At 43.4% G+C, this 27102-nt stretch overlaps 1 protein-coding gene across 1 annotated transcript in view; it reads left to right on the top strand.

Moving 5' to 3' along the window:
• Positions 1 to 27102, top strand: part of LOC138480909 (uncharacterized) — an 829951-nt gene that overhangs the window by 336747 nt on the left and 466102 nt on the right. Inside the window, exons 7-8 of the mRNA XM_069612710.1 lie at positions 5765 to 5913; positions 15799 to 15903. Coding sequence (XP_069468811.1) covers positions 5765 to 5913; positions 15799 to 15903 — 254 coding nt within the window. The remainder of the gene's footprint in view (positions 1 to 5764; positions 5914 to 15798; positions 15904 to 27102) is intronic.

Genomic DNA, 27102 nt, shown 5'->3' with positions numbered 1-27102 from the left:
TAAGTTCCCTTATAACATCAGAATATTTACACGCGATTTCACTTAACCCTACTTCCGGAGAGTTAACCACCTAAGATGCCGCCACATTGGCTCATTCATTCACAGAGAGTGAGTCTGCAGCCTAGACACCTTTTGGAACAGACTATTCGTAGGCAACTACCAGACACTATTACTTGCTGTAGTCCGTTTTCCTAACGCAGTTTTCGTATACATTCGCACCCTTCACCTAAAACCGAACAAATTAATATGCAAAGCATAATTAATTTTATTAATGATAGTGAGAGAATTATTTCAATAGGTACGTCAATTCACCAAAATACCAGGGGTATGATATGATATGGCATTTATAACGCGCCTATACACAAGTGTTTCAAGGCGCGACGAGGCAAGGGAGGGGGAACACAAAAAAGGGAAGACAGACAACAAATTTATTAGGCCAGGTGTCATTCAGATCGCGCAGGTGCATGGGACGGGGGGAAAGGGAAAAGTGCTGGGGGGAAGGGAGAGGGGAAAGTGCAGTACATGGGATAGTAGAATAAATAAGATAAATAAAATCAGCCAGATGGTGGCAAGTGCAAGGTAAGTGCAGAACATAAGTGCTGGTAGGGGGACTTTAGGGAGACAGAAAAACAGTCCCCAGGTGCAGGGCAGGGGCCTCCCTCTGGAACAGCCTTCCCACCTCCCTGAAACTTGAGGAGAACCATGCAGATGTGCAACTGGCGGGGCCTGGTCCCGAGATCAGACAGGGTGGCCAGGAAACCAGTGCAGTTTCAGCCAGGAATTCAGCAGGGGAGAAAAAGCAGAAGCAAAGAGGAAGGTTTTGAGGTGCTTCTGGAACCGGAGATGGTTCTCCTCAAGTTTCAGGGAGGCGGGAAGGCTGTTCCAGAGGGAGGCCCCTGCCAAAGAGAGAGATCTACCACCAACTTGTTGCTTAGAAAAGCGACTAACCCTGAGGGAGTTGGAGGCGGATGAGCAATGAGTTCGAAAAGGAAGATATTTGGGAAGAGAGAGTTGAAGGTATTTCGGCCCCAGGGTCCAGAAGGCCTTGTGGATAATGCAGAGGGTTTTGAACTTAATCCTCACAGCCACTGGGAGCCAGTGCAGAGATTTCAGTCCTGGAGAGATACGATCCCTGGGCTTGAGGCCAAGGACAAGTCTCACAGTCCTGTTCTGGATAAGTTGCAGAGGGCGGAGAGTAGAGGCAGGCAGATTTAGATAGAGGCTGTTACAATAGTCCAGCCTAGAGCGAACCAGGGCTCTGGAGACAGTGAGCCTCTGGGGGAAGGAGAGGAAAGGAAGAATACCTCTGAGGAGGTGGAGCTTGTAGTGTGACTTCTTAGAGACATCAGAGATGTGAAGTGAGAAGGATAGTGTGGAGCGAAGATGACCCTGTGGTTTTTAGCCTTGCAGGTGGGAGCAGGAAGAGGGCCAAGAGAAGTCGGCCAGAAAGCTGCAGGGAAGGAGAGAGGAGTAGGTGTAGAGTAGAATCTCAGTCTTACTGGCATTAAGGCAGAGGTCGTTGGTGACACACCACTCCTGGATAGCAGATAGACAGTCAGAGATGAGGGAAGGAGAGGAAGAGGCCGAGGGTAGCCTGAAAATGAGCTGGGTATCATCCGCATAGTACTGAAAGTTGGGGCAGAGAGCAGCGATGCGGTGGGCAAGAAGTGCCAGGTATTGGTTGAACAGCCAGGGAGAGCGGTTAGATCCCTGGGGGACACCACAGGTAGAGAAAAAGATATCGGAGAGGAAGGACCCAAGTTGGACCTGGGAGGGTCGATCAGAGAGGAAAGAAGTCAGCCACGCCAGAGCCTGACCGCTGATACCCAGGTTATCACGGAGACGGTTGAGCAGGATGGCATGGTTGACAGTGTCAAAGGCAGAAGAGAGATCAAGCAAGATGAGGACGCACAGGGTATTGGAGTCAAGGTTGGAGAGCAGGTCTTCACGGATGTTCAGGAGAGCAGTTTCTGTGCTTCTGGCAGCTCTGAAGCCAGACTGATGGTCATGAAGACAAACAACAGATTCAGTGTGAACATTTAGCTGGGAGATGGCCAGTTTCTCCAGGAGCTTGCCCAGGAAGGGAGTGATGGAGATAGGGCGATAGATAGCCGGGCAGGAGTGATCGGCAGAGGGTTTCTTAAGAAGAGGGTGCACAAGGGATGGCTTCAGGGGGGATGGGAAGACTCCAGTGGCGTAGGAGTGATTGTAGAAATCAGCCAGGGCAGGAGCCAGGGAGTTGATATGGTCCTTGATAGTTTTGGAGGAACAGGGGTGAACCTGTTTCGACAAGACTTTCATACATCGGACTTGTCTAGAAAACTTGTCTGCAGAGAAAAGGGGAAAGGCAGAGAAGGAGGGAGAGGGGGTGGCTGAAGATGGGCAAGAGGAAGAGCACAGAATAGAGGTAGGCAGGCGATAGGAGGAGAGTGAGGACAGGATGTCCTGAGTTTTTTAAATGAAGTGAGAAGCCGAGCCGTGCATAGGGCCTTGGAGGGGACAGGAGAGGTAGAGACTGCAGCAGTATTGGCCAGTTCCTTGCAGATTTTAAAGAGGTCAGCCGAGTTGTTAGATGCCGCAAAGATGCGGGCTTGGATATGAGCTCTCTTCTTGGTGAGGACAGAGACCAGTATTGCCTTTGCAGCACCCGGCAGGCCTGGGGTAGCGTAAGTAACATCACAGGAAGTAATGTCATATGACTTTGACCCTGATTGCACACATGAAATAAAATCACTTGACATTTAACTGCAAAGCCATCACCTGAAGTGATTGATGGGTGTCCAAACATGCAAAAGCTTACATTTCATAAAACACCAAACTGGTACTAAAGCAGACATAAGGCTTTTTTTAGCTATCTACCACATTTTAACTAGGGTGCTGCTTTGCTGTGCCATGGAGGGGGTCATGTTATGGCAGGGGTAGAGCCAAAACAACCAGCATAGGTTAGGGGCACTGGGATGCATATCCCACTAAAGCCTCATATGTCTATTTACTGCCAGCCTATACCAATTATTGCTGCACATGTGAAGTCTAATAATCACATGCCATGTAAAGTTACACTTTCCCAGGTGCTGCGATAATACAGTAAGAGTAATGTACCAGCCTAGATATGGTCAAAGTATATGAGTTACAGCTTTATATATCCAGTTGCTTCTTTGACCAGTTGCTGGGATTCTTATATGGTAATACTAGTGTATATCAGTGCAGGCTGCATGGACATGTATGGAAACAACCAGCACTGTTGTTTATACTGGTATATTGTGGGCACAAGGCATAATCTAAATGTTTTGGAACATGCTCCTGTGCACTGTTTGTGGCTTGCATCAATTGTGTTTTTTCATGTGCTACCATAGAAACCCGATTGTAAATTGTGTAGCTTATTACCTAATTGTTCACATAAAGTGCTGTAAAAGCCTCAATTTCAGCCCACACCCCTTTGACCACTGTGACAGATCCAGTAAATGAATCCCTTCTTCCTAATGGGGGCACGCCCCCTTTGGGTCTAGGGTGGTGAGCCTGGGGACGCTCAACATGCCTAGGGGTCAGTGCAAGTGGAATCCCACTGGGGGGTGACCCCCTTTTGGGAAAAGGAAGACCCACGCAAGGTTTTCTAATCCTCCTTCCTCTCCTACAAAATCCCAAGTGTTTTTGTTTGACAAAGACAGTAATGTGGAGGGCATGTTAAAGGTGGTTGGTTTGGTTTCTGACCAGGGTTGGTTTCCCACCCTATCCAGGGAGCGGAACCAATGGAGTTGTCCACCCCGTTCCACAGAGGAATATAAAAATCCTATGGCCAAAGATGGTAGCAAGCACCAGACACCACTAGAAGCCAGCCTGTGAGGCCGCACAACAGAGGGATGTACCTAAAGGCAGGACCACATAGACAGCCGGTGGCCGGAGAGCCCCACGGAACGCTGTCTAGTCCAGGAAGGCGGGGAGCTGCAAGAGCTCAGAGCCGGCGCTGAGATCCAAAGCAAAGCCACGACAGAAGCAATGAGCCGATGTCCATCTGAACCGACGTCGAGAGACTGTCAGTCAGACAGGAAGAACTGACACGAGAAATGCAACAATGAGGACTGGAATGAAATCAAGGCCACAGATGCGCACTGGCCAGAGACACCACCTCCCTCAATGATCACCACAGCAGAGAGAAAGAACGTGTAGCACCTCCCTAGGTGAGGCCACCAAATAGCCCATGCCAGGCTAAGCAGGGATGAAGCAACAAGAGACCCCATGAGAGGGTGAAGGCCCATTCTGGGCCAAGCAACGAGGGGGTGGTAGCCCATTCCGGGCTGTGCCACATTAAACCCCTTGAGGGGGTGAATGCCCAAGCTGGGCTGAGGAACGAGAAACCCCACAATGGGCAAGAAACCCCAACGCAGGAGCATGACTGAATAGTCCCTTAGCCCAAGCTTAGCTAAAGTAAAGACTACCCCGAGCAGGGTTGAGAGACATTATCCCCAATGAGGAAAACAGAGAGATTGGACAATCGTTGAACTATCCAGGCAGGTGAATTGGTTTTGAGAAAGGCAATGTTTGGGTGGGGGCCTGTACTTACCTTCAGTGAGAAACGAGAAAGACTGTAAGACATTTTAATTACTGCCAAGAGAACATTGAAAACTCTTTCTGGGTGGGCGTGGGAGTCAGGAAATCAACCACCACTAGCAAGGAAATAGGAGGAAATAACTCTTTCTTAGGCTGAATGTATGATATCATGTTTGTTATAGCGGTAGGTTCAGAGATGGGCTATGAGAGATTTGGGACAGACGACACGCCGACAAGCACTTGTCTAATTTGTCTTAAAAGAGCAGGGACTGCATCTTAGCATTAGGGACAAGCAAGGTATTATTGGATAACTTGTCCTCATGTCCATCTCCTATCCTTGTCTTATCTCCACCCCTGTGCCTTGTTTTATTCCATTACAGCCTCTCCAACTGTACCTGGAACCCTGTTGTGACATTCGTGGAGCCCAAGGTTGTTGTGGGGCTCCTTACTGTTTTCTTTAGTGAGTTGTAAGCCTTTGAAACAGCAAAAGGGTTGTTAAAGCGAAACTGGGCTGGTGTGTTCAGTTATTCTTTAGTTTGCCTTTCTTTTGGAGGATGCAAGGGCTGCTGGTCACTGTAGTTCCCGTATCTACTACTGGCTTTTCTAGCTACTGTGATCCCGTTGGTTTCTTGGAATATTCTGAAAAAGAGACCTGGTCAGTACAGAGGCTACTAGGTATTGAGACAGGCACAGTGGTAGCAACAGTCCTTATATATATTCAATCACTCTTAGGCTCTTGGGACAAGGGTCCCTCTTGACAGGGTCACATCCATGAACCTGTCAAAATATGTTATTGCAAACTTAATTTACTCTGCACATTAGCCGTATTGATTGGGATGCCAGATAAGGGACCCCGGGTACATGGGGAAAGCAATTTGCCCAGGATCACTCATGTCGGTCAAATGAATAAGACATGGGGTTATAAATCTTAATCACTGAAGCATTTTTACATGGAGTGTTTTATAAAAACTCAGTAAATAAATAAACAACCCCTCTTTCTCTTATATCTGTACTTACGTCTGTTTAATGTATGCACATATTATAACTTGTATAATTAAAATAACTAATTGAATGGTAAAACTAATGGATATTTAGAATGAACAGATGATTTGGTTATCTTTTTAAATTAAAGGTTACAAATTGTGTTTTGAGTTGTGCTGCTTATGCAACAGGGAAAATGGTTTATCAACTCTGCATTGTATTTTTTTCTGTTTTACAGGTGTTTTTCGGAAATTGAGAAACTTACGTAAGAAGAAAGATCAATGTAAAAACTCGGTAATCAAATACTGCGCAAGTAAGGATGATGAAGTAGATGGGTCCACAGAGGAGAGCACCTGTGATTCAGAAGAAGATGGTACATCTTCAGAGGTAAACATAATAGCTCAACTGCCACTTCCGCGATACCACTATCTTTTCGCACATTTATAGTGATAACAGAGTTATTTCTCTAGGAAACAGAGTTTTTAATCTAATATACAAGTCATGCTTGGACAGCCGACACGTGTTGCGACCATTCAAAGGTCCTCTTCAAGGCTAATTTCTAATATTCGTTGCGTAATATTGACCTATGTGCAAGTCAGATATTTCTTATATCTTTTGTTTATACCCAAATCTTTTTTCCATAGCATTCTTTGTTAGTTTTTCTTACTAGTCAATCTATATGGATTTGCCAATTTTCTTCAATAAATGCAATCTCTCAGTTGGATTGTACTTCAAGCTAATCTTTTATGACTTTTGTTTTCCAAATCCTTCATATTTTCATATATGCCTTCCTTTAAGTCTTGTTCTTGATCGTTGCAAGATTCTTACATCTCAGACCGTTCTGATACGGCGTAAACACCCGATTGGTTTGATTAAACAATCCTCATTCTTTAAATAAAAAAATACTCTGACTGCGCTGTATCTTCAGAGGTAAATGATAAAGAGGTGGATTTACCTTTATAGATAGCATTGTGGGTGGTTAGGTTAGGTAAAAGCAGAAGTAGATACAACACCAAGGGGTTCGAATTACCGTATATGCAACATGACCGCAGCCCAAGTTGTCTGCAGTGTCAGTTGGAACGCTGAGGTGGAAAATATTAATTTAGTCAATACCTCATCATAAATCATGTGATCTTGGTTTATCTTTCGTAACCGCCAGTGGGGCCGGGCTGTGGATTTGTCCAGAGAGTGATTGCTATGTATATGGCTCGCATTGCCCTTTGATGTAGAGGCCTACTACTACTGGAAGTGATAATGCTAGCAGCATCACTAGCATTACTGAACTAGTAATACAACCAAAACTAGTACCACTACTAATCCTGGTAATGCTTGTGTAGAAGTCTCTGTCCTGATAGAGCATCTGGAAAACAGGCCAAAGAACTGAAAATTAAATAGAATTGAAAAGAGGAAAAAGTGAGTAATGAGGGGAAGGAAGTCAAAAGTCGAGTGTAGGGAACGGTGGACCCAGAGATTATTTGGCAATGAGTAGAAGAAACTGAAAAGGAAAAAAGGCTTATTCTCAGCCATAAGAAGTAAGTGCTAGTAGTCTACCCTAAAAAAGGGGTATTTCCCTGATATAATTCGAAATGAGCTAGCAGGAAAAGGGCCCTGGTTTGGGTAATTATGGGTAATTATGGAAAAAGTCATGTTTTGATCAATCTATTTAAGAGCGCAAAGAAAGAGAAAGCCTACTTGAATCAGCTGTGATGTAAAACCTGATATGTGCCTGCACTATACCTTAGCAAAGCAAAGGCGGCAACCTTGCGGGACACATCACTTTTAAGCGAACAGCAGTCCAAGAGAAAAGGAACAATAACTTTAGTAGAATTCCATAGAATTTATATAATATATCAAGTCATTTTCAGTTGTTTGTTTTAACCGCAGCCTCTCCAGGCTACTCTAGTTGGCAATGGCGGACCTCCTGTAGCGGGCTTAGCACCCGGAATGCTTCTGTCTGCACGCATTCTTTCTTTTTTCAGGACCTGTTGTTCTGCTATAGTCTCCTAGAGCAGTGGGGGAAAGGAAAGGGATTTAGATATTTTTATTCTTTTTAATGCCCTTTATTTGCCTCTTTTTCTTCCTCTGTTTCCTTTGTGATTGGGGTTGGCAGCAGAGCAGCAATAATGACTTACCTTGATGTGCCCTACATATGTGTTTTTACTCTCTCGCGAGATTGGCTCAAATGGTGCTAGGGGATGGCCAAGAGAGAAGATAAAGGAATGTTCTATCTTAGGGCTGATGTCCATGTAGACCAAGGAAAGGAACATGGTCCTTACAGCATGATGGAGTTTGCTCTTGGTTGGTCGGTTAGTTTGGGGTCCAGCAAGTTTGTCGAACAGTTTATTGCCGCACAAAAACATATATTCCCTAACTTGGTTGTCATAGTTCTGTGTAGATTTGTTTTCACGCTACTCGTACATGTTTGTTTTGTGTTTGAACGGTCTCTCTGGACAGTCAACACGTATGGCTTCATTATGAGTTTGGGAGTGCAGAAAAAAAGTGGAGGTAATTCCGTTACCTCAACTTTTCCCGCTCCGCCAAATGGCAAGTTTTGGCAGAATTACCACTGGCGTGATTACCAAGTGATAATACCGCCGAATTTTGGAGGAAATGTAGAAAATTCAACTCCAGCATCATGCTGGAAGTAAATCCTCCACTTTTCCTCCCAAAAATGGAGGGAATTACCACTCAGTAATTCCACAGGTGGTAATTCGGCCAAAAGTTCCCAACTGAGTCCTATGGACTCCAGAAAATGGGGATTTACACTGTGATAAACCCACGGGATGAAGTGGCAGTAACAGTAATTCTGTTTGGTGGTATTCCTGCAGATTTAACACCGGGATACCATCAAACACGTAATGATGCCCTTAGTCTTTTTCATGGATTTCTTCTTGTTTGGCTTCTTCGAGATACCTGGACCAAGTCACTGCTTTTCACCATTTCAAAAGACACCATATTATTAGAAAGGATCAGTGTCCCCCTCCAGCATTGTTGGAGATATCTCCAAGCAACCAAATCCTCTATGATCGCCAAACAACCATATCCTGAACTGGTTAAGTAGTACAAAGAGAACTTCATGCCAACAGCTATTCAAAGTGCTTTACAAATGGTATGTTGCCAAAAGCTTCCAGCGATGACCATTGATTTGTGCTGGTGAAATCATTAATTCCTCTATACAAGATTGGTGGACCCACACATAGATGCCAGTCAATTCTACAGTTCCCTTACACAAAACCTCCAATGGGCAGATTCAATCCAAGGTCCCAAAGATGCTAAATTGTTGGTTGAAATGTTGATATTGACTAATCCGGTGGCAATCCAATCTTGTTCTGGAAACTCTTCTCGCTTTTAATAGCACTCTTGACTAGAAAATAGCTCTGGCTAGAGGTCAACTCAAATAGATTTTAACATAGTTGATCTGCCACTTCCTCATTTGACTTGCTATCAGATTAGTCATACAGGGGACCAATCAGAGGTCTCCTTGAAACTGTTCATTATAATTCTTGGAAAGGAAGGCTTACATAATTGTTAAAAAAGAGGTTTCTCCACAAACTGCATCAAACTATATTTTTACATTGCTTATTTCCTGGTGGAAGATGTGTTGCTGCTGCACTCGCTCTGGGGAATCTATTAACACTCCACCTCCACACCCAATGAAGACAAAATACGTTTAAATTACTTTGAAATAACTGCCCTTCAATAAGGACACATGGATACAATGTCTAAAAAAATGAGTGGCATTTCATTGGTGCCAGTATAATTTCTTTAAGGGACTTTAGGAAAAGGCTCCTGGCCTTTCACAGTTGAGTTGAATTTAGGAGTATTGCGACAGTGCCAGATAGCTGACCCTATCGAGTGGGGATGGGGACAGGATTCCTTACTGGATGTTTGCCAGATAATTCCTTCCCCAGTGGCAGGTAATGGAGTTGTGAGGGCCCCATTCTATGTTCCTCCCTTATGTGCTTGTATGGCAAGTGGGAAGTACAACATGCTGGTCAGTGCTTTCTCTCTTCTTATGCAGAACTCCCAACCCCAGAAACCTTTGCGGCACACTTTGCTTCAGTCAAATTCTACCTTTGTTTCATTTCATTTACTTATGTAGTGCTTAATTCCTCTGAGGAAACCCAAACAGAAAAACTCAAACAGAAACTGTATCTAGGCCCATATGTTTAATTTAGAGAGAACAAAAACAAAATGTAGTCACTTTAGAGGGATTAGAGAAAGAGATGCGTTTTAAGCTTCCTCCGAAACAAGCTAAGGGAGTCCAACTTCCTAAGATCGGAGGGTAACGAATTCCATGCGTGTGGACCAAACACATAAAAACACCTATCACCTCAGTGCACAAAATAGGAGGTAGATACCACCAGCAGATTTTGCGCAGGCGAGACGAGTCATGCTGAATGGTAGGGACTGATCTTAGAGACAAGATGGACAGAAGCCAGGCTGTGAAGCCACTTAAAAACAAGACAAAGGATCTTAAAAAGGATACTTTGCTCTACTGGCAACTAGTGAAGGGATCTGTGGCAAAGGGGCAAAGGGGCAGATCTAGTCAAATTAAAATGCAGTCTAATGGCTGCATTCTGGGTGACTTGCAGATGATATATTTGACTTTCAGGGATCCCGGCAAGAATGATATTGCAGTAACCAAGTTTGCAGTTTATCATCACTCTGACGACAACTGAGTGATCTTTCTCATCAAAGAGAGGGAGAATCGGCTGCAGGATTCGAAACCTATAATAGATCGACTTTAAAGTCTCATTGACCAGCAAGTTGCAGTTCAGGTTAGACTTCCAAATGCAGCTAAGATTTTTAACCTCAGGTGAGAAAATAGTTGGCAGATTGAATAAGGTAGGGCAAGAAGGAGATGATGTGAATCTTCAAGATGTTTAGTGCCGAATATGATGGCTTCCGTTTTGGTAGGATTAAGTTACAACTGGTTTAACAGCATCCAACTTTTGATATCTTGGGCACATTCTATGATCCGTTTGATTGAGCCTGATGATTTATTAATGCTGACATAGATCTGTGTATTGTCAGGTAGGAGAGAACTGGAGGAATGCGCTCCTATTTTTACTTGCTGAGTCCGATCAGATAAAAAATATGAGAACCAATAAAGGGACTCATCCGACACATAGGTGTCCTTGGTCAGTCTAGATAGGAGTATGTTGAAATCGACTGTGTCGAGGGCCGCTGATAGGTCATGCATGACCATCATGCTAAGATCCCCCTCATCTGCTGATTTTAAGAGGTCATGCCAGACAGCAAGAAATGCTGGCTCTGTAGCATGACGGACCCTGAAACCTGATTGAAACGTATCAAGCTGATAATATTCTTCAAAGAATTTTTGAATTTGAGAGTGACAACCTTTTCAGGGACTTTCGCAGGCAAGGACAGACCTGCGATTGTACCGTAGATTGTGATCTAATTAAGGTTTTTTTAATAGAGGGGTTAGAAAAGATCTTTTTAGCTCCTTAGGGACCATGCCCTGAGTAATGGAGGAATTTACAACACTGGTGACAGAATCCCTTAATTCACCAGCATGGTGTTTGGCCAGACAAGCAAGGATGGAGTCATAATTGTGATTTGTATTTGTGATTTGTGATTTGTATGTTTTAACTTTGTAATTAGGGCAGTTATTTTGACTGAAATAACTGGAGACATTTCATAAGGTAACCGCCCAATTGTTTGTTAAGGAGAATCTCTTTCTCAATAGGGAGGAAGATATAGGTGTACTATAAAGGTGAGAAAACATTACCCCTCTCACTACCAGTTAGGGTGGGGTTGGTAGTGCTTTTACAAAGGCAACATATTAGATAAATAGTATCTCACACATTGAGACAATAAATCAACAGGAACTAAACATACCACTAGATTGACTATAAAAAGGTTTCAATTTATTAATAATTCATTACACCTATACACAAATAAAACATAGTTCAAAGCAGACATAAAACATATCAAAATACAAAAGTTCAATATATCAGATAAAAACATATATATATGGTTCATACAGGGGTCAGTATATCTTCATTCACAAAGACTCTTAGCAGATAGATATCTTTTCAGATTGTCAACATGTGTCGGCCATTACAAATTGCATTAGACACTATCTCTAGTGTCACTTCACACATTACTATTTTGGGTCTTCTTCTGGCAGTAAGGAGAGAGAAATCGTGTGACATAAGAATATCATTGAGTTTAATAGTATCAGGGTTATCTGGAATGTCGCACCAAATATTAAAATCTCCAAGAATAACTGAATTTGAATATTGCATAGGATTTGTTCCCAGGTAATTCTCTAGGAATAATGTAATGTTTCACAGGTGTCGATAACACAGAACCCAAAAGATGGAACGAGCGGGGGATAAATGTAGGTTACAGGCATAAATCTGAGATACCTCACCCCAGGAAAAGAAATGAAAATTGGTTAGCATCAAGGAGGATTTAAACATTATTGCAACTCTAGCGCCTCTTTGGGCTCCCAATTTAGCCATTTAATCTGAAAATCAGAGGGAACAAGAAGATGAAATACTGAGGGAGAGCTGCTATGAAATCATGTTTCTGTGACAACAATCAGGTCAAGATTGTAGGATTCAATCAAATCTGCCACAGCTATGGCATTTTTTACAGCAGATCTGGCGTTAATTAGGGCAGCATGAAGAGATAAGCCCTGTTTTTTTACTCTCTTTAGAGGCGAAAGCAGGGGAGCATCTGTTAGGTAAGAATTTCATATTTATGATAAATCCTCCTGACATGTGTCAACCCCAGAACGTTTTGCTTGGACTAAGTAACTATTTTACCTTGTCCCTAGGTGAAGGGGAATCTCTCACCTAGTCTTTTACTCATTTGTTGGGTGACCATTTTATGTCTCTCCATAGTTAGGGTTTTACTAACCTTGGTCTGTCTTGTGCCATCCTAAAATAGGTTAGAGAGTTATTGCTTACCATAATGTTTTCCACTGATCTGGAAATCAACTGTAGTTCATTACAACATTAGGTCTTACTCACCTATAACTGAGGTTATACCGAATGTAGTTATAGATATATACTGTTCCATGAATTTGTGTTCCACTATTCAGAAAAGTATCCTAGCAACAGGGTTGGTTTACTTAACTGAATGTTACTGCATGACTGACATGGTCTACTACCCTTGAATGACTGACTGTATTCAAAAAGTATATGTAAACTGGTTTTACTCCCCAAGAATAGCTGATTGCATTCTGAATGTGTGATCGGTTTACCTAACCTTGAACTGCTGACTGCTATTCTTAATAAGGCAATACTTTGGGCTGTATCCCTTAAGTATTGGGTTGGTTTTTATAATTGTGCTTATATGTAATGTGATAGTACTTATTTACCCAAGATTCATCTTGACCTACTTGTATTTAAATAAACCATTTAGTTTTACAATACATAGTGTTTCAGTGTTTCTTTGGACCATATGTATGCTCCAATTTCTTTTTACCAAGCTACAGCTCTCTCTCCCCCTAAAATAAGCCTGACTGCTCTGTCTATGCTACCAAATACTCAGGTGGTATGGCCTTATACTGAGTGGAGTTTTTTACTGTTTCAGTTGTATTGTTTTCCAAAGCCCTTAGTTGGACTTCAGACAAACTGTCCTAACAGCATCCAAGGGTTTATTTAAGCCGTGAAGCCTAATTTTATTCAAAGCACGGGGATGGAAGTAACCATGTGTTATTTAATGCTTATAGTTGATGCTTGGTGTCCATGATCAATTGATAAAACATAAGGTGACCACATGTAGCGCTTTCAATTGGCGTATTCACGCATAAGAAGTAAAAACAAATTCAGATAAAGTTAACCGTGAAATAAGACTCACCAAGGTGCCAGGGAAATGTTGAAACAGACAGGGGTTGTCTAACACTTACCGTCGACTACCTGCCCCAAACAGGCTTCGCTTCAGCGCAAGCCTTTTCAGGCCTGCAGCACAGCGAGATGAGGAATTCGGGCCACAACGTCTCAGAGATTGGGAAATGTACTTCCTGAAATAAATGCTATCAGGCAGAGTACTGCTTGCAGGAGGACAGAGGAAACAGAGATTCGTGTTTTCAAGCACAGAGTGTTCTAAAGTTAATACAGATGCAATTTAAAACATGGAGTGTTCTAGAATTAATACGAGTGCAATTTAAAGCACAGAGTGTTCTAAAATTGATACAATTGCAATTTAAGACCGATTAAAATAATACAAGTGAAATATAATCACAGTATAGGAAATATCACACACACACAAGTAATGGTGGCAAAAAAGTAGCAACAAAGTAGCAAGAAGTCAAACTGTACCTTACTTACAAGTTTAAAATGAAGGTGTATTAAATACTCAAAACAAAAGTTTTTATCAATAAACTCAACTTCAGAATTAGTAAAAAAAAAAGTAATTACAACATCTACTGGAAACTGTAGGCATATATAACCACCTGTGGTGTGCGGTTTCTACCTTGTGTGTTCAGTCAGAGCAACCTCCAAAATGACTCTAAATAGTGTATGATGTGCTTTTAGAATACTATTTATAGCTGAATCTATCTATCTAATCTATCTATCTATCTATCTATCTATCTATCTGTCTGTCTGTCTGTCTGTCTGTCTGTCTGTCTGTCTATCTATCTATCTATCTATCTATCTATCTATCTATCTATCTATCTATCTATCTATCTATCAATCTATCTAATTATTTTATTGCACCACTCGCCCAAAGTCCTCAGTGGCTCATTGAACATACTGTAGTTTTCTAAATGCCAGTTTGTAATGAAGTAATGCAGAAATTCAATAGGACAGGTGTAGGTCTGCTGATGATCTACATGATCTCATTTACTGTAAAATGTAGACCTTATTTTCCTTATGCTCTGCAGATTCCCGTCACAATTATATTGTCACCTAATGACTAATAATCCTTTTTTTATCTATCCCTGTGTGGTAATCAACGCATGCCAGTGGATATCTTTGCAGCTTATACCTACAGGCTTTTACCTATTCATAAAAAGCTGACCATACTTGGTGATTTCAATATTTGGCTAGAATAGGTCAATATCAGCAGCACATAAACATGTGACTTCATTTGACACATTACATCTTACACAGCATGTGTGAAGATCCATTCATGAAAACGTTCTCTTAATGGACCTGATTTTCAGTAACTTGGATAGGATTATTGTAGATACTCCTGTTCCAGTGGGCCAGCAATTAACAAGCGTAAAGCTAACAAGCCTTACTCCCCTAAAATGCTGCTGCTAGAACCATGGATGGAACAGTATAACAATCCATGTTACTTAAATAAGAGGACCTTAAACCATCCACGCTGAATGTGAATTCTATGGACTCCCCACTGCAGGCGTTACGATGCAATTGGCTGCTAGCTTCAGTATAGCCAGTTTGTTTCCGCCTGATGGTTAATCACTCCCCAAAGCAGAACTCTACCTCTGGTTTACAACAGCTCTGAGTAAACCTAAAAAAAGAAATGCCATCTTGCATGGAAATATAGACTTACCATAATAGAAAGGACAGGCACGCTCCTAAACAACATATGTTTTCATACAGGAAACTTGTCAAATAAGAGTCGAAGACTTAATACTTCAAAGAAATTCTAGAGGGCCATTCCCCTCATTTATAATCTTGAATGCTTTAGAATCCCCTTCTGTTTTTAATAGGAGTTTAAAGCTGTGACAAGAGCACTGCAACAAACCTACACTTTTCTTTTAATATAAGATACACTCAATATATACCTCCTCAACTGGAAATGTATACTTGCCATTTAGTATAGTCTAATTATCCTAGGATTTTTTAGTTGTGTATTTTGAGGATCTGCAATTGAAGATTTTAGAATTCAAGTTGAGGAGCTGCCATAAAAAAAGAAACTATTCTAATTAGAAGATACTAATTGGTAAGTAAACATTTCCAGTTGCGGACATCAAAGGCAACCCTATTTGTGGATATACATTTGCATATGACGATTATCGATTTGAGGACCAGCATTAATAGATTTCATAATTAAGTTAAACTCAAACTACATTTTCAAGACTACCTGCATCAATTGCATGATTTGGTTTCTTGTATCAAATCTATTTGAGGATTAAATTAAAAATACATTAAAAAAAACTTTTAACAAAATGTATTTGATTTATTTTATTTGGGAGTAAAGCACATTTAGAATCCACATTAATGATCTTTATCTCATTTACCTTACTGTTTGCATTGTCTGCTTGAAAAAAGGCACAGCTCAGAACCTCCTGTTTTGTAACTTGCTTCTTTAATTTTAAAGGGAAGTGTCAGCACATGTGGAACAGATATTCAGTCATCAGAGATCAAAATGATGTGTGGAGAATGGAGCAATGGTGGCTGGAAAGCCTCTGTGTCCAGTTTGCAGGTACACCCTCTCAATCCAATATTATTTCTGAGATCAACTGTCTAGCCTTTAATCGATAATGCCGTTAAAATATTATACATGATAATGTGCCCCAAATGTTCACTATAGCAAGATTATAAGATTACAAACAGAAATGTGTGCCATACAAAGCACAAGGCAGTTGGCTGAGTGATTTATACAGGCACAGAACATTATGACAACACGTATTATTCTTTTATCGCGCACAATGGCGGTACATTATTCTTCATAATGCCAAAATGATAACAGCTATTCTCATTTTGAACAAGATGAAAAGCGCCATTAAAGTTTGGAAAATGTTGTAGTATTGTGTGTTGGGGAATGTTCTCCCAGCTCCAGTCATTTCCTCAGGCCGAAGCCGTGACCATGGGCTGAAGCCTGTGGGGTTCTTTATCTTGAGGACAGACAAGCCTCCCTTCTTTAATTATGATTTACATTTCTCTATTTATTGCCCACCAGATTTTTCAAGCTGAATGTTTTCCAATAATTTTTCATGATATGTGTCGATTTCCCCAAATGGCTATAAAGGCGAGACATTTCTGGAGATCTTGGGGAGTTACTTGGATCTTAACGCAGACTGACATCTCAGTACTCCGCTCTGTCCCGCCTGCTCACCACCCCATCTTGCACTCATCTGGAGTCTGGCAATGCGATTGGAGGTTTCCTCATGATCCACATTATTTTTATTTTTTCCACTTTTATAAGTTATAAAAGTGACAAGAATGTATATGGTATTGATGGGCGAATGCTAATATCAGATACATATAAGCATAACTGCTCACAGTCAATATTCTGCGTTTAGCATATTATATGCTTCATAGACAGCATCTTTGGTTTTAAAAATCAAAAACAAAATGTTATTAAAAAAAACCATGCTGCAGCACTTCAGTCTTCTATGATATGTTGATCGAGCACATATTATTTGGTATATAACTAATAAAGGGCTGGGAAAGGCGCGAGGTATGCAGTGATAATGTCCAGATAAACTTTTGGTAACATTCGCTACACTTGGAGCTACTCTTCCTAATAGCAGTCCTTTTACCTCTGCCACCCATTCCAGGACACTTGATTGACATCTTGATGGTTCTCGGGATGCAATATTTGCGTTTCCCTCTATTTTTACTGTACCTTGGAAGCGCGAGGTAGCAAGTAGTTGTAAAAGATTATTTTTATGTTTCCAAATTGGTGCCCGTCTCTGGAGGTGGGTCACCCTCGTATGTAATGTTTCCTATGCACAGCTGATTCTCCAGAATTTATTTTAAAACCGTGTGCATGTACTTTCATTCATTCTATACAGTTTACCTCCTTCAGAAGTCGAAATTGACATAAAGAAGGCACACAATAACAACGGTCTCATATCTTAAAACGGGTGAGCATTGGTATAGAAAGTGCAATGCAAAAGGATGTCTCTATTACGTTTGTCAATTTTCTAATTTAATTTGAAGAAATCTGAAAAGGCCGGATTTCGGTTTTCCTGGTAGTGTATCCCCATCAGTCAGTATAGGAAAGCACGTCATCAGGTTTGGAACAAGGCTTTGGAATCCTGCATCCTGTCTCCTTCCCACTGGCTAGTCTTTAATATCAGGAGACTATTGGTTGGTTTAGGAATGACCTCTGTTTGCAACCACAGAGGAGTGGATCTAAAACGTTAGTTTCCATGAGGCATACTAGATGGAATGCTTCAATCTTACACACAATTTAATGTTTGGGTGAGTGTTGTGAAAAATGAAATGAGCATCAAGCCCAATGTGCATTATGTACTAGTTATTCCATCATACAACCCTTTTATCACTGAAATATTTCTCAAACATAAAGCTCTGTAGTCATTCTTATGTTCCCAACATGCTCTTTAATGTTATGCAAAGCATGTTGAGACCCTCCCTGCTACTATTGCTCATTGAGATATTTCGAAAGAGTACAATAAGCGTGTACTAGACCGTCCATCACGGAATGATGACCTACGTGGAAGAAATCAGTCTCGCCCGTTTATCTTGATGATGGCAAACAGAGGCAATGTATTCATTGGCATGCAAATCAAGGAATGCAGAGTAGCAACCCAGCAATCCTGCCTAACACAATTTGCTTCCAGGCCTTGTAGCTTTATAGCTTTATGGTCACCTGATCACAGAAAATTCGAGAAAGCCTCCTACAAGACCTTCTGGAAGACTTATTCCACCTCCACAAGGATAATAGACCTATTCATATATCAAGATGTCCATCGTTTCTGTTCCTGAATGAATATGACACATTTCCCATGTGAGGTAACCTCTAAGGTGGTGAAAAATACTTCTAGGAATGTTTATCCAGTTCTGCAGGATCAGCCAAACGGTGTCCGCCTACCGCCCCCACGACAGCTCCCAGTGTCATACAGCAGTCTATTGTTCATACTTTTTTGGGCCGACTGGATCCGATGGACGTGAGCCCATGTCCTTCCTCCAGGAACCCAAAAGGGGATGGAGCATAAGTGTCCAAAGTTATTGCGCATGCGTCAAATGTTCATCATTGCCTTCAGCAAAGAGGGAAATGGAAGGCCTAATAAATGTTTGCTAAAAAAGAAAAACTAAGGACATACAAGGCACAATATCTAAGAAATGGGGTGTTTATAGTCATATGGGCGGCTTCTAGTCACTTCTGCAAAGGAACTCCCCCTCTTCTTCCCAGTGTTTATGTTCAAGCTGTTAAGGAATGGACCCCGCTCCCACACCTATCAAAAATAATATATATGGTTATTCTAGGTTTTATAATGTGCTCTGCTCTGAAAGAGAAGTGCAGTACCCTTATTATGACTACGATGTTTAGTGGAGTGGAAGGGATCACTGGAAGAAAGCTGGCCATCTCCCAGCTTAATCTTCAGACTGAATCTCTTCGTTGTCTTCATGACCATCAGTCTGGCTTCCGAGCTGCCTGAAGCACGGAAACTGCTTTTCTGAACATCCATGAAGACCTGCTCTCAAACCTTGATTCCAACACCCCCTGTGTCCTCATCTTACTTGATCGCTCTTCTGCCGTTGACACGGTCAACCATGGCATCCTGCTCAACCGTCTCTGTGACAATCTGGGTATCACCGGTCAGGCCCTGACGTGGCTGACTACTTTTCTCTCTGTTCGACCCTCCCAGGTCCAACTTGTGTCCTTCCTCTATACCTGTGGGTTCCCCCAGGGGTCTAACCTCTCCCTGGCTGTTCAACCAATACCTGGCACTTCTTGCCCACCACATTGCCGTTCTCTGCCCCAACTTTCAGTGCTATGCGGATGACGCTCAGCTCATATTCAGGCTACCTTCGGCCACCTCTTCTCTGTCTCTCATCTCTGACTGTCTGTCTGCTATCCAGGTGTGGTGAGCCGCCATTGATCTCTGCCTTAATGGCAGTAAGACCGAGATTCTCCTCATCAGCACACCAGCTCCCTCCTTTCCTGTCACTCTCTGGCTGGCCTCTCTGGCCCTCTTCCTGATCCCACTTGCGAGGCTAAAAACCTCGAGGTCATCTTCGACTCCACACTCTCCTTCTCTCCTTACATCTCTGACGTCTCTAAGAAGTCACACTACCAGCTGCACCTCCTCAGAGGTATTCTTCCTTTCCTCTCCTTCCCCCAGAAGCTCACTGTCTCCAGAGCTCTGGGTCTCTCTAGGCTGGACTATTGCAACAGCGTCTTTCTAAATCTGCCTGCTTCTACTCTCCGCCCTCTGCAACTCATCCAGAACAAGACTGAGAGACTTGTCCTTGGCCTCAAGCCCACGGATCGTATCTCTCCAGGACTGAAATCTCTGCACTGGCTCCCAGTGGCTGCGAGGATCAAGTTCAAAACCCTCCACAAGGCTTTCTGGGGCCTGGGGCCTCAATACCTTCAACTCTCTCTTCCTAAATATCTTCCTTCTCGAGCTCTTCGCTTATCCGCCGCCAACTCCCACAGTCAGTCGCTTCTCCAAGCAACAAGTTGGTGGTAGATCTCTTTCTTCAGCTGGGAATCCCTCTGGAACAGCCTCCCTGCCTTCCTGAAACTTGAGGAGAACAATCCCCGGTTCCGGAAGCACCTCAAAACCTTCCTCTTTGCTTCTGCTTTCTCTCCTCCTCTCCCCTACTGAATTCCTGGCTGAAGCTGTACTGGTTACCTAGCCACCCTCTGATCTCGGGCCCAGGTCCCCTCCCCCGCCAGTTAAACACCTGCACTGCCTCCCTGGCAACCCCAGCACTTGGGGACTGTTTTCTGTATCCCTACAGTCCCCAACCAGCACTTGACACGCAATGTCTGCACTTACCCCTGCACGTGCCACTAGCTGGCCCTACTTGTTTTTATTTATTCTATTCCCCCATGTACTGCACTATTCCCACCACCCCTCCCACTCCGCATTTCTCCTCTTCCCCCTTCCCCCTTCCCCTGTGCTTGTGTGATCTGAATGACACTTGGCCTAGTCGGATTGCTGTCTCTGTCTTCCCTCTGTTCCCCCTCCCTTGTCGTGCCTTGAAACACTTGTGTATAGGCGCGTTATAAATGCCATATCATATCATATCATATCATTAGAAATAAATATTCTAACATTTTAAAAAGATCAATTTTACAATGTTAGCAAAATTAAATAAAGCCCTTGTGCTTCTTTTGCAAATAATACCAACGCTTTCTTCTGGTCGTGCAACTATAGCAACGACTAGGATTGCTCTAGCAAGTGCACCCGTGTCTATGTGAGTGTCACCCACATAGAAAGTTAGACAGACATTTAGTGAGACAAAGAGAGAAGAGAGTGAGAGGAGGAGCATGCCTTTCATATTCCTCACGTAATGCAATGAATCCTAACTTTTCTTCTGGATATATGTTAACTGAAACATGTGCCATTGCTGTCAACATACAAGGGCACCCAATACACTTTAATTCAGACCACCGGTTGCCATTTGACCCTGGCAATGCTAGGAAAAGGGTTTGTCTTTAGTAACCTAACTGGAAATATGAGGAGAACATAACCAACATGTTCAGGTCCAGAAAGAAATCCTTATTGGTAGATTTTTTTCAAATCATTTAGCAGAATTTCAAGATATCTGTTCAGCATGTGTCACCTATGAGGCTTATATACATTTCGTACCTTTAAAATGTTATTTTAGGAAGATTATGTGATATTTATGAAAAATCACAGAGGTCTTATTTCTAATCTTGGCCTCACTACCATAGATTTCTTATCTTCGGCAATAGCATCAGATGCAGACTGGAATGGGTACCAGATCGGCTCCATTATATTGTCGTCATGTAGCCTGGAGCCAAAGGCGAGGGATAGAAAGACAGAAAGAGAGAAAGAGAGAGAGAGAGAGAGATAGCGATAGAGATAGAGAGGGATTGTAACAAAAAGTAAAGTCTACAAACAGGCAAATAACAATGTTAAAGAACACTATTCTATAACGCTACAAATTAAACCATGAACCCTGAAGTATAACAACTCAATCCATAACTCTACAAACCCAACTTTGACACACACCTGAACTTTGGTATTGATGTAACCTGTCTAACATTTTAAGTGTGTATTAAAGTACGAAGCTGATTACCAAGGAAAAGAGAAAACAAGAGGAAAGAAGCTGAAATATTACATGTTGTCCTCTGCTACCTTGCGGGTGATACTCTGTGGCCACACTCACTCCTTTAAGGATCCCCAAAGAGCCACGCTGCAGTCTGAGCGTCATCTCTAACCAGCAAGACAAATGCAGAATTTGCATACAGCGTGGTTGAGGCCAGCTTCTTAATCGGATTGTCTCTTACAGGGTGCAGAATTTGCACTCGCCACTAGCAACTGGCTAGTGATATTTGACTCTTGGCGACTAAGAAATGATGTACTGTGTGTATGTATATAATTGAGGTGGCAAGTGACTTTTTTATGGCTGGCTAGTAGCTTGCAACTTGAATTCTTTCCCCCTTTTCTCTTCCCTGGAAGGAGGACCACTTGTAAACACCTCAAAATAAGGGGTCGGATGTAAGCAGGGTTGGAGATCACTGGTACAATACAGGTGTTGTGAAATCAAGGAGAGAGTATTTGAAACAGGTGGTCCAGTCTGTGGGCTTAATCTAGAGGGTACCGAGAAAAATTGAGGTGCTGCCAATAGGACGTAGAGTACGGGGGACTGTCATATCAAGGGGAAGGTAAATAACTGAAAATAAGCAGGTTTGGACCCGGGTGGCATCACTGGATGAGACCAGTTTAGTTTAAAGGGGGAGGAGGATCTGTAAATATATACCCTTATATGGGGCCTGCAGTTGCGAAGGCCTGCTATGTTGTTTAAAATATAAACGTTTGTTCTGTGTATGTGATGTGTTCTATGTGTATATGTGTGTCTGGGCTGCCCTTTACGGTAGTACTGTCTAGAACCCACCAGTGTAACATGAAGTTACCTTAGACAAAACTACTCCAAAAGATTTCAAACCTTAAACCCTACTGTTTGCATGAATTACATGACCATTGTGGGAGATTAATAGCTCTTTACAGATTTTGAAAACCATTCAAAATCGGAGAGATGATGGCTAGTCTGATTAGGTTCTTCTCTTGGAATGTAACGGGGCTGAACAGTCCGCTGAAAAGGAAGGTGCTTGCAAAACTGTGGAGGGCGAGGGCTGATTCTGTATTTATGCAGGAAACTCATTTGCCAGATTGCAACTGGCCATATGGTCTGAATGGGAGCTAGATCAAGAAGATATGAAGCTGCTGTGACCCCCTCTAGACTTGACAGCAAGTGTAAGGGTAGTCTGCATACTGATACGCAATGTCCTGTGCTATATAAAAGGGAGGACCATTAGGGAAACAAAGGGGAGGATCGTCCTGACTGAACTCTGTATAGAGAACACACTACTGGTGCTAGGATTCATTTTTGACCTTGTCGTGCAGCGGCCCCTTCTTCAGAGAACTTTCGGAATATGCATTCCAGTTACAGGGTTGGGCCGCTGTTCTTGGTGGTGACTTTAATTGTGGGTAAGGGGGCTACTAAGGAGCTCAAGAAGCTATTCACAATACGGTTAACATCTGGAGAATTAAGAACTCTGGAATTAGAGAACATTTGTTTTAATGACTGGTCCAAGACTCTCACTCTAGGCTTGAATACTTTATGGTCTCAGATAGACTTGTGAATATGATTTTATCAGTGGAGCTAGAGTAACAGGGACATCAGATCATGCTAACTTGTACTGACAGTAAACTGTTTCCAAGACATAGCTGGGCTGAGAAGGTGGAGATTGAAGCCTGTGAACTTATGGGACAGAGACTCTGGGGGAAAAGATTGCAGACTAATTTGTGATCAATACTGGGTCAACGGGGAACACATCATATGCAAAGGATTCCAAGCGATGATAAGGGGTGAACTGATAAACCACACAAGAACCATGTTAGTAGAAGTGGACTGGCTGACCTAAAAACATTGTGGCCTCATCAGGAGTTTGTCAGTAAACAGGCTCTATTTCCGCCAAGTGGAAATAGCGTTACCGTTGTGATTCGTGGCGCAAATATCAAATAGCACAGAATCGCAACATAGCGTGTATCGTGCCCCGACGGTAACACTAATTGCGCCTGGCAAAAATAGCATCTGAAAACTTGCTGCTCCCGAAAAATGTGGCGCTAATAGTGCTACTGCCCATTGGCGGCGCTGTTAGCGCTGGCGCTATTATCTGAACCCCCTGCAGCCATCCACACCAGCAAATCAGCTAGAATGTCTCAGCAGAGTGTCAGGGGCAAGGCAGCCTAAGATCGCATCAGAAAGCCAAAATTCACTGAGGGTGAGCTGGTAGTGCTTGCCGATGAGGTGGTGGCACACCACGATGAACTGTACGGGTCGAGGCAACAGAAAACCTCTGCACAGCGCCGCACATCCATCCTGCACATGGTGAGCCAGAAGGTTGCAGCAGTGGCCAGCATCCCCCGGGATGGTGAAGACTGCAGAAAACGCTGGAACGACCTGCGGGTCTGGGGACTGCTGTCCCAGCACCGGCAGGAGAGCATGGTCACTGGTGGAGTAACTGTGCCGCCACTTGTACTAACGTCATGGGTGGACAAGTGCAGCTCTGTGTTGGACATGGAGGGCGTTGGAGGTGCAGAGGTGGGTGCCAGCAGCCAGGATGCAGGAGGTGAGTCAACCCCCCTCGACCCATGTGCATGAGACAATGACAGCCTAGCACAGTATGCCCCAGTGGTCAGACCCATGAGCCGGGCATTGCGATGCAGTGAGTGGGTGCCACATCAGCCAGCTAATGCAGCATCCATGTGCCAGTGCACCAAGGCCACCCCAGTGAGTCGGAGCAGCGATGAGGGCAGCCATGGCACCCATCCAAGTGCCATGCACCACACACCCATCGTGGGAGCAGAGCAATGCCCCATAGGGACCTGCAAGTGCTATGTACCCCGCAACCCCGCCAACCAAATTACACCTGCTAAGGCAACGTGGGTGCATGGAGAACAGAAGCATGCAAGCCAGATAACAGATGCTCCAGCACCAACATCTTGCCATCCCCACTCTGGTAAACTGCTTAAACAAGCACACATAAAGAGTCCTCTTTTTTAGGGGGCCAATTACGGAGAGGACATAACTATGAGTAAACTCACAAACGGGACCCAACTGGCTACCCTTCGATGTTACAACAGCTAGGGACTTATAATAGAACAAACAAAGTGAAATATCATCTTTATAAGCATATATCAAAAGAAGAAGTGGGGTCGGATATATAGAAAAGTATGAAATGTATTAAAAAAACATATTAAAAGCCTCAGATTGCTTAGTCATGAGAATGAATAAACACAGACTCGTAAACAATCAAAAAAGATCAACAATACATTTCATGTGTGATCATAACTCAAAGCTACCATTATATAGAGGAAACAAAAACCTTTCTATAGATGGTAGATTATGACACAGAGTGGAAGTGATGTTAGTAGCTGGTGGGTAACTTATCAAACTGCATTTGTTTTAATTAACACATAGGTGTGGGGACTTGTGTATAGATGAAAATTAAAACTGCATTTGGCAGAAGGCCTTGGGAAAGGCAAGGAGGGGCTCAAAGTGGTCATAAAGGGGTCTTGTAAAATCCTCTGTACAGTCGAAAGTCCTTGACCGAAAGATGATCGTGAAGCTAAGGGAAGTGAATCCTGCATCGCAAAAGAGCTAAGGAACTAAATCCTGTATCGTAAAAGTTGAATGAGAAGATGTGCAATTGAGAAACTTGGCAAGAGTGAACCCGAAAGAGGGATGCAGATAAAATGGGGCAAAGTCTAAAGTCCCGAAATACAGTGTGTTGACAAAAGTGAACCCGCAGAGGGATGTCCACAGTGAACTGTTTAAAAAGACATTAAGATTTGTGAATGCCAAAGGGGTCTGAGCCTGAACGAGAGGGATGCAAGGTGTGATTAGCCATCACCCGAAGATTTGTGAATCCCAAAGGGGTCTGAGCCCGAACGAGGAGGATCCAAGGGGTGAAAAGTCATCACCCGAAGATTTGTGAATGCCAAAGGGATCCAGGGGTGAATAGCCATCACCCGAAGATTTGTGAATGCCAAAGGGGTCTGAGCCCGAACGAACGAGGGAGATCCAAGGGGTGAACAGCCATCACATGAAGATTTGTGAATACCAGAAGGGTTTCAGCCCGAACAAGGGGGATCCAGGGGTGGACAAGATATCACCCAAACGTGCAAGCAGAAAGGAAATTTGAACTTTTGTTTATTATTTTGAAACACATCAGGTCCTCTGAGGCAAGAGACTTTTTGTAGGAAAGAGACTTAACCACTGAAGGCCCTGATCGCTGAGAGCAGAACTGTCCGCTCCTGCTGGGAAAGCGTGAGTGTGGGCTGTGCTCCAGAATCCTACCTTGTCACATGCTCAAAACGTGGGGAAGGGAAATTCCAACTATGGCATCCATCCTGACATATTCTTTGTGAACACTTCCTTCTTTCTTATGAACATTATCCCACACTTCTTTTGTATTTAGAGTAAGGATTTGGCAACACGTTTCTGAGTATAGACCTTTTTATTTGACACAACACCACAAGGACTGCCTTATTATTATTTTTATGGTCGAAGCTTGCTCCCATCTTAGATTTAGGTTTAGAGTAGGCGTTTTTCCAACCTAACTTTACTGTTTAATAAACAACCTTGAACTGTGATGACTTGTGTTTGTCTTTACTTTTGCCACCATGAGTTCCTTAAAATATGCAAGCGATAAGTGACGCAATCCAGGGTGCAACATGCAGGATGGCACGGGACAATGCTAGGACCCGCAGGGTCACTACTGCCAGCACTGTTGCACTGACAGCATTTGGTGAAAGGGTAAGGGAAATGATGAAGGGAATCTCAGCCCTCGCAGAGGCTGTCTGTCAGAACAGGCTCAATCCCTTCCCGTTCCAGTACACCTACGGAGGATTCACGGCAAAGCACCCCTAGGCACCAGTCCCTGCGCCAGCTGCGCCCTAGATCACTGGTTGCTGGGAGTCGAGATAGAGTGCACGGCCATAGTGATTGGCATGATGACTGTTGGCCTGAGTGCCCATGCCATGGAATCTTTGGAGGGCGGGTGGGAAGGGGAATTGTGTGCTGGGGTGTTGGTGGTGGGTGGGGGAAGAGGGAATTGTGTGCTGGGGTTTTGGTGGTGGGTGGGAGGAGGGGGGATTGTGTGCTGGGGTGTTGGTTGGGGGTTGCGGGGATTGTGTGCTGTGGTGTTGGTGGTGGGTGGCGGAGGAGGGATTGTGTGCTGGGGTGTTGGTGGAGGGCGGTGAGGGGGGATGGTGTGCTGGGGTGTTGGTGGTGGGTGGGGGTACAGTAGGTGCACAATGTTACATAAAAGTGTGTTGAACATCAATAATGCGTGGACATTCCTGATTTTGTTCATGTGCAGTTTATTTACAGTGCTGGCAGTGGACTGGGGCAGGGTGATGTACTAAAAACAATTATCTATTAGTGCCTGCTGGGGCCAGTCTCCCTTCCCTCACATCATCCCTGGGAACGGCTGCTCTGGCTCCTGCCTCATGCTGTTCATCTGGGTCTTCACTGGGTGTGGCCTGTCCGCGTCGGGGGGTAGTGGCACATTCCTCCTCAAGCAAATGTTGTGTTGCATTGCACACCCCAGAACAATTTTCCCAACTTTCTCATGGACATACATTAGGGCTCCACCAATGCGATATAGGCAACGGAATTGTGCCTTGAGGAGTCCAAAGGTGTGCTCAATGCATACACAGGT

This window comes from Ambystoma mexicanum, chromosome 5p (assembly GCF_040938575.1).
Source record: "Ambystoma mexicanum isolate Mex_15411 chromosome 5p, UKY_AmexF1_1, whole genome shotgun sequence".
NCBI classification, from domain to species: Eukaryota; Metazoa; Chordata; class Amphibia; order Caudata; family Ambystomatidae; genus Ambystoma; species Ambystoma mexicanum.
The sequence above is the reverse complement of the archived record's forward strand: the minus strand, read 5'-3'. Positions and strand labels throughout refer to the sequence as shown.